The sequence below is a fragment of the Malania oleifera genome, chromosome 10 (genome assembly GCF_029873635.1).
Source record: "Malania oleifera isolate guangnan ecotype guangnan chromosome 10, ASM2987363v1, whole genome shotgun sequence".
Taxonomy (NCBI): Eukaryota; Viridiplantae; Streptophyta; class Magnoliopsida; order Santalales; family Ximeniaceae; genus Malania; species Malania oleifera.
The window spans coordinates 29,138,827-29,147,499 of NC_080426.1; the positions used below are offsets into that span (position 1 = coordinate 29,138,827).

The 8,673-nt window shown below is 34.8% G+C and overlaps 1 protein-coding gene across 1 annotated transcript; it reads left to right on the plus strand.

Annotated features, from left to right (window-relative positions):
• Positions 1-935: 935 nt before the first annotated feature.
• Positions 936-6,451, plus strand: LOC131166577 (uncharacterized). Its single transcript, XM_058125166.1, has 9 exons — positions 936-1,098; positions 1,324-1,528; positions 3,338-3,428; positions 3,628-3,773; positions 3,859-4,102; positions 4,649-4,753; positions 4,870-5,052; positions 5,163-5,370; positions 5,949-6,451. The coding sequence occupies exons 1-9, from the start codon at positions 954-956 to the stop codon at positions 6,449-6,451; spliced, it is 1,830 nt and encodes a 609-aa protein (XP_057981149.1). The 5' UTR covers positions 936-953.
• Positions 6,452-8,673: the final 2,222 nt, after the last annotated feature.

Here is an 8,673-nt window from a genome sequence, read left to right on the forward strand (position 1 = left end):
AATTTAAAGGATTAAAACTGAAATATATATATATATATATATATATATATATATATGAGAGAGAGAGAGAGATTAATTACCAAACACTTAAAATAATTTAACATTCAGATTCAGAAACTAGTCCCAATAATATTTAGAATCCGGTTTATAAATTTAGAATTGCAATCAAAATCCTGTGCTAATTGTTAAATTTAATTTATTTAATAATTTTTGGATGACATGCCTATGACAATAAGCTTTTTTCCTTAAGCGGGTTACATTCCCAAAAGTTAACATGGTCCAAATCAAACCAAAAATTCCCCTCATCCCTTTCAAGCTGTGTTTGTCTCTTATAAATACCTCCTCTATTCCTTCTTTGTTCTCCATGCATCCGCGTCAAACACAGTCTTACTTCTTTCTTTCTCTCTCCAATTTCACAGGAAAAGTATGCATTTTATTTAATCTTGTTTCTTAGTTTTTCAATTTGCTTCTCCTTTAATTTCCTATATATATACGTGCATTTTCTCTGCAACCAAACAGAGCTAGCTAGCTTTATTCATTAGTTTTTTTCCTTGGTAGAATCTGTGTTTATCTTATCAATCACGCTTTTGGAGTTTCTCTCCAGATACCACACCTTTGGATTTTCTTGAAACAGTAATATATATTTGATTCTTTAAAGATGAACATGCAATTAACACTAAGTCATGACCGACGCGTTTGATCGATCTCAATTCGTGTTCTGATCTGAAGTTTCAACTAAGTTTGCCCTATAAATTGATCGCTGCCCCTTCAATCGCAGATTTCGAATTCGGCCGGCCGGCATTGAACCATTCGAATTTTCTTTTCGTTAAATATGCAGGATTGAACACGACAAAATGGGGAAATCACTGATGGGGATGGGAATAATTCTGATATTGTTAAGTAGCTGCGGAGACTATTCTTCCAAAACGGCAGCGGCAGCAGAAGGAAAATACATGAAATACAAGGACCCGAAGCAGCCCATCGACGAACGCATCAAGGATCTCATGGGCAGAATGACTCTGCCGGAGAAGATCGGCCAGATGGTCCAAATCGATCGGGTTAACGTCACCGCCGATATCATGAAAAACTACTTCATCGGTAAAATTTGAAATTAATCAAATTCGTAGAGTCCCAAATTGGTTTTCAAACGCAAGCGTTAACAACTATTTGTTTTTTATTGATTCTCTGATTGTGTTAATGGGTACGTAGTAGTTCATAGATTGAATAATATTAATTATATTTGTATGCTATTATAATATATATATATATATATATATATATGTGTGTGTGTGTGTGTGTGTGTGTGTGTGTGTGTGCATTCAGGGAGTTTGTTGAGTGCTGGGGGGAGCGTGCCGGAGCCGGAGGCAACGCCGGAGACATGGGTGAAGATGGTGAATGAGTTGCAGAGGGGGGCGTTGGGGACGAGACTGGGAATACCCTACATCTATGGAATAGATGCGGTGCATGGGCATAACAACGTCTACAGGGCCACCATCTTCCCGCACAATGTCGGCCTTGGAGTTACCAGGCAAGTCCATCTCCATTCCTATTTTAAATTTGGTAATCATATGCAACGCAAATAATGGTTCTTGGTCCAAATATGATGAGTTATTATCAGTTTTGACCCATTAGACTCATGAGTTTGTCCTATAGAAGACTAATTACTTAGTTAAGATCCAAACTTACCTTATAAGTCTAAGATCTCTCTAATACACATCCCATATGAGACACTGACACAAGTTCATGAACACAATTCCTATGGTAAATGTTCAATAGGTGCAATATTGTGGGGCCTATATTGCTTCATTCACTGACACTTATTACATGAGTCTGTGTCATTACGATGTTGCATCCTTTAACATTTTCCTTTTAAATTGTGCGGTTTTCTTGCTCTTCTTCTTATTCATTTATTTTTGTTATTTCACTAGAAATCTCCATTAGGCCTCATCAATTAATTACACATACAACTTATTAGGTGGTCCTAGATCATCAAAATTATATAGAATACTTGTCTCTTCATATTGTTTGTATATCTGTTTTTTATATGTTAAACATGTGACAAATATGTCAGACTCTTTTGCATCTCTTATATTAATGAGTTAATGTAAAATCCATTTATCACATGTTTAACAACTAGAAAATAAGTATATGGACACGTAAAGAGATGAGGTACTTGTATAACTTTTCCTAAATCACAATATATGTAAGTGTTGATGTGAGTCTATTTTGAGACGTGAACGTTTGAGATTCACTTTTGATCTTAATGCTGCAAGTGTTATAACTTGAAATCATATAAACTTTTTCTCCTAAAAATTAAAACCGAAACCTATCCCATAAAATTCTCAATCTTTAAAATTAAGATTAGTAACAAGTTGGTAACTCCTACAACACTTTCTTATTATTCTAGGGGGATAAATGGAGAATGGGATCAATGCTGTGGGTTGGCTTGAACCGTTGAACAATCCCACAAGGTCATAGATTTCCCATGTCTTAATTGCTAGCTCTTCTTTTTATTTTATTTTATTTTATTTTTTTATTGGTTGGGGTCTTGGGGTTAGAGGGGGTTGGTGGTGAGAGGTGCTGAAGCTTCATAACATAAGTATTTTCATTCACAAGAGTGACCTCGTTTATTACCTACTAAAAAAAAACACATGTAATTATATATATATCTAGCCATACTATTTCCATGATTCTTCTTCTAGTAACCTTTTAATTAATATTATTGTATCACCTAAAATGCATCGTACCATATATATAGATGGATAAATCTAATTTCAAGATAGGATAAATTAAGATGATTAATTGTGTTTTATATTTTTGGGAGAAACTATTAGATAGATTGGGCGTGTACACTAAATTTAAAATAATTTTGTCATGTATATGTCTTTTAATTAAATAGGTAACTTTTTGTATGGACATAACATAATCATGTTGGATTTGGTATATACACCCAGTGTACCTAATATATATATATATATATATATATATATATATATGTATGTATATATATATATATATGTATGTATGTATATTCTCTATCTTTGGATCAAGGAGTATACAATTTATGTGTGGCATGCCTAAAATTTGCGCAGAACATGCAGGGGCTCTAAGAGGGTACACTAGATGTAATTTATGTACATATCACATCTAATATGATTTTGTCATGCATATGAATTTTAGCATTTTAGGTAATTATTTATACACACAATAAAATTATATTAAATATAGTGTATACACCCGTATTTCTTCTCAACATAAGACTAGGGTACTGTAATAAAAGAAAGTGGTCTTACAATAATTCATATTGTACGTTAAAAACATGTGCGCATGCATGCAGGGATCCTGATCTTGTGAAGAGGATTGGTGCAGCTACTGCACTTGAAGTAAGAGCCACGGGCATTCAGTATGCTTTTGCTCCATGCATTGCGGTAATTAATTCAACATATATAACACTACCAATTAATGCTAGCACTTCTCTTTCCTTCATTAATTAATATTTATGAGCTTGAGGATTTATCCATATGCAATTCAAATTTTTCTTGTTCCATCTTAATTTTCTACTGATTGTCACCATATATACATATGGAATGATCTATATATGTGTCTGTGTATGTGGGTAACACGCAGGTATGCAGAGATCCAAGGTGGGGAAGGTGTTACGAGAGCTACAGCGAAGACCACAAGATTGTGCAGATGATGACAGACATCATTCCTGGCTTGCAAGGAGATCTTCCCCCCAATGCTACTAACTCTACGCCTTACGTTTCTGGAAAGTACGAACTTGCAAGGATGCAAACTATGTGTTTTTTGGTTGCGTGCATGCGCGCGTGTGTATAACATGTTTGTGTGGGAATGTAGGGAGAAGGTAGCAGCGTGTGCGAAGCACTTCGTAGGGGATGGAGGGACGGTGAACGGGATAAACGAGAACAACACAATAGCGACCTCCAAAATGCTGTTCGGCATCCACATGCCCGCCTACTACGACTCCATCTCCAAGGGCGTTTCTACCGTCATGATCTCCTACTCTAGCTTGAACGGCATCAAAATGCATGCTAACCGCCACATGGTCACCAACTTCCTCAAAAAAACCCTCAAATTTAATGTAATAGTCTCTCGATCTCTATATCTTTAGAGTGGTACTTGTTGGGGTTATCCTATATAGGTTGTGGAAGGGACTAGTGGTTAATTATTAAGTATGAGAGAAAACCTTATCCCATGAACTATCTTTTGGGGTTAGGAAGGCTTTGAACCACCCAACACTGATACCAGAGTCATGGTTCAATATTCTCCCCAGATGTCGGGAGGTGCTTGCCGATTTTGAGCCCAATGTGTGAGGGGAAGATTATTGAGCTTATCTCACATTGGTTGTAGAAGGTGCTGGTGGTCGCTTATTAAGTGTGAGGGAAAACCTCACCTCATGAGTTAAGTTTTGGGGTTAAGAAGACCCTGACCACCCAACAGTACTATACTTAGTTATCACTTAAACATTACCCTTTTACTTAATCACAGTTTTATATGATTGCACCAATATTCACACAATGTAATATGCAGTAAGTAGAGGGTAAATAAAAATGGAATATTTAAAAGGTATGACATTTCTGTAATGGGGCAATGTTAACTGCGTGCTGATCTTAAAAATACATTACAGGGTTTTGTGATATCGGATTGGCAGGGGATTGACAGGATCACCTCTCCTCCCCATTCCAACTACACCTATTCTATTCAAGCTGCACTTCTAGCTGGCATTGACATGGTAAGTATTCTTTCAAATGAGTGTGCGCGCATGCATCGTCTGAGAGAAAGAGAGGGACCATACATAATAATATGAATGGTGAACTATAATTAAGATGAGGGTGATGGAGCGTGCAGGTAATGGTTCCATATAACTATACGGAGTTTATTGACGGGGTCACGGATCTGGTAAACAAGAAGGTCGTCCCCATGAACCGTATAAACGATGCAGTTCGAAGGATATTGCGGGTCAAGTTCACCATGGGTCTCTTCGAAAACCCTCTTGCCGATAACTCTCTCGCTCCCAAGCTTGGCTGCAAGGTCTCTCTCTCTCTCTACACATATGTAATATTTTAATGCATAAGATTATTATTCTTCGAAATGACTAATGTTTAGTTATTGTTTAATTATGTGTATATGTACGTATGTAGGAGCATAGAGAGCTAGCGAGGGAAGCCGTGAGGAAATCGCTGGTGCTGCTAAAGAATGGCAACTCTACGGTGGAAGGCCCATTGCTTCCCCTCCCGAAGAAGGCCAAAAAGATCCTTGTCGCTGGCACCCATGCCCACAACTTGGGCTACCAATGTGGCGGCTGGACTATCGAGTGGCAGGGACTTAGCGGCAACAACCTCACCACAGGTACATTTACCAGCCTACACCCAAGAAATTATTAGGTACATCGGGCATATACATATGCACCCAAACCGATATAATTTTATAGTATATAAAAATAATTTTAACATTTTAATTTAGTTAAAATGCACGCATATGGTGGAATCATGTTAATTTTGAAGTATGCACTTGGTGTATTAGATATACCAGATATATACACCAAATCCAATACATTATATACATGGATATGTATTTTAATTAAATTATATTAAATTTGTTATATATATTTGATGTACCTAACATTTTCTCTCCATATCTTAGAAAAGATTATTAGGTAAGGGCGAAATCTTCCATGTCATCCATGAACTAATATACTAATATAATAAAAGAGTGATATTTCATGGATTTTTTTAATTTGTTTTAAAAATAAAGTTAATTATGATTTATTTAATTAGTTATCACTACTTTATTGAATTAGACAATGAATGATTTAAGTGTAACTAATAATTTCTCATGAACATATGCACTAATAAATTGGCAAGGTTCCAGGTTAAATGCACGTTGATTGAAAATTAACCATGCATGCGCTGTGTTTGGACGAACAGGAACCACCATCCTGGACGCCATCAGGGCCGCCGTGGACCCATCGACCCAAGTAGTTTTCAGCGAGAACCCGGCGGCAGACTTCGTGAAGGCCGGCGGGTTCTCCTACGCAGTGGTGGCGGTGGGGGAGCAGCCGTATGCGGAGACCAAGGGCGACAACCAGAACCTCACTCTCCCAGAGCCGGGCCCCATCACGATCGCCAACGTGTGCGGGGCGGCGAAGTGCGCGGTGATCATAGTGTCGGGGCGGCCACTGGTGGTGGAGCCGTACGTGGGGTTGGTGGATGCTCTGGTGGCGGCATGGCTCCCCGGCAGCGAAGGGCAGGGCGTGGCGGACGCCCTCTTTGGGGACTACGGCTTCACAGGAAAGCTCGCCAGGACGTGGTTCCGGAGAGTTGATCAGCTGCCCATGAACGTCGGTGATTCCGACTACGACCCTCTTTTCCCGTTTGGGTTTGGGTTGGAAACTAAGCCATTGAAGCGGAAAAGAGGATTCATTAATTAATTCATTGTCTACTTATATATTTTTATATATTTCTTATTTGATGTCATATTTTTAAAACTCAAAATTGATGTCAAATAAAATATTTTTATTTATTAAAAAATAAATATTTTAAAATATAGATATAAATAAAGAACTTACAATCTCATTAGAATCTCATCAAGAGTGGAAATAGTGTTTATATATAATACCATTTCTAGAGAAATTATACGAGGGACCTCAATCCCCCTCCACGTGTGTTTATTTATTTACTTAATTATACAATTACTGAAAATTAATTTCTCTTTCATATTAATAAATATAGGACCAATTTAATACATATTTAACATTAAGAAAACAGGCACGTAGACACGTAGAGGGGAAAGTCCCCTCTATAATATCTCACAATTTCTATATTTCTACATTCATCAATTTGATTGGTTTTTGGACAAGCTCAATACCTAAACAATTTTGTCGATTTGCAATTTTTATGAATTGAATTGAACTGAAATTGCCTAAACTAAATTGAACCAAACTGTCTATTCTTGATTCAATTTAATTTTGCTAGTCGATTTGGGCCTCTTGGTAACTTTTTAGTAGGCCTTAATTATGCTTGTTAAAATTAAGAACTTCTTAAAATTAAGTTAATTTAGTTAATAAATTTGCCCTATTAAATTGTTATTCTAACAACAACTAAATTTGTCTCTTAAATCATGAATTTTTTGAATTAAACTTTTAGTATAATATTTTAAAAAATAAAAAATCTATCAAATAATTGATTGCATGATCTTGTCATTTGCAATTTGCATTTATAATTCATTATAAATAATAAATTAATGAATACTTCATACTTGAGTTAATGAATTTAATTTGTAACAAACCAATATCAGAATCAATTCTGCTGATTTTTCAAATATTCAAATCAAAGACCAAACCGAAAGTATCAATTCTCCCATTCCCTAAACAGAATCAAACCGATTTACCTGCAAAATCGACTAATTTCAGTTCGGTGCGATCGATTTCATCAGTTTTGATCAGTTTTGTTACACTCCTAATTTTCATCAACTTACACTCGGTATATTTTCTTCCATTACATTTTAATTTATTTCAACTATATTTTTTGTTATATAAGTCGTGGGGGAAGTCAGAGATCTAGAGAAGAGCATAGTTACCAGCAGCCATGGAGAATCCCCTATCATTCCGGTCGAGTACTGCAAGAACAATTGAGTATTTTACTCTTTTTCACAATATATATTTAATTAATTTTTTTAATAATTGAAATATTTCGTGTGTGAGTATTTACTATTTTCTCTGTTAAAAAAGTGCTACTATATTTTTCTTTAAAAATTGCAAAAATAAAAATAAAATTATTAACATGTCCAATTTTCTTCTAATCTTAAAATTCAATTTTTCATTCTTTTAATATAGATAATTTCATTCTTTCAACTTTTGATAATTTTAATAAACTTCTTTGTTTAAATGAGGATCATTTTTTATTTTAATATATAATAATTTTAAAATTAACTTTTTATTTTTTTAAAATTTCAATAATTCTATCTAATTTATTTATTTGAATTTGGATAACTTTTTACCATTTAATTTTTTTTTTAAATTCCATTTCATCTTCTTTCACTATCATACTATTTTTTTATTTGATTAAGTCTTATTTGTAAATACATGTTTAGGGTATTACTTCACATTAAAAATGAAAAAAAAAAATCTTAATGTGATTCTTTTATTTACATATTAATTTTTTTTTTGTATTTTTTAAAAAGTACATAGTAAAATTAGTGGGAGACTATTAAAAGAAGATTGAAAGATGTTCATATTTATAGTTTTGTAAATAGTATCATATGTAAATATTAAATAATTTTGTACTATTACATCTTACATCAAATACATGTTTTAAAATGATTGTATTTATGTCTAGACTTGATAGAATCCTGATTACTCCGGACTAACTAACAAACTTTCCCTATCAAATGGCTTTGACTCGATGCAGATCAGATCATAATCATATCATGTTAGATTGCAGGGGCATGAAATGGGGAAAATCTCCTTTTAGATTTGATAATAGTTGGTTATTGATAGAACAACTATGGAGGAAAATGGAGGTTTGGTGGAAGGCCATGACTTTTAGTGGCACAACTTCGTATGTGCTGACTAAAAAATTAAAGACCATGAAGGTTCTTATGAAAAAATAGAGCAAGTAGTACATGACATCTAAGTCACACCTATTTAAAACT

What these genes read in the sequence shown, in the direction of transcription:
- LOC131166577 (XM_058125166.1), top strand. Translation starts at nt 954, where the DNA reads ATGAAATACAAGGACCCGAAGCAGCCCATCGACGAACGCATCAAGGAT. An exon ending in CATGAAAAACTACTTCATCG is followed by an intron (nt 1,099 to 1,323) that starts GTAAAATTTGAA and finishes GTGTGCATTCAG; the next exon opens with GGAGTTTGTTGAGTGCTGGG. An exon ending in CTCCCAAGCTTGGCTGCAAG is followed by an intron (nt 5,053 to 5,162) that starts GTCTCTCTCTCT and finishes GTACGTATGTAG; the next exon opens with GAGCATAGAGAGCTAGCGAG.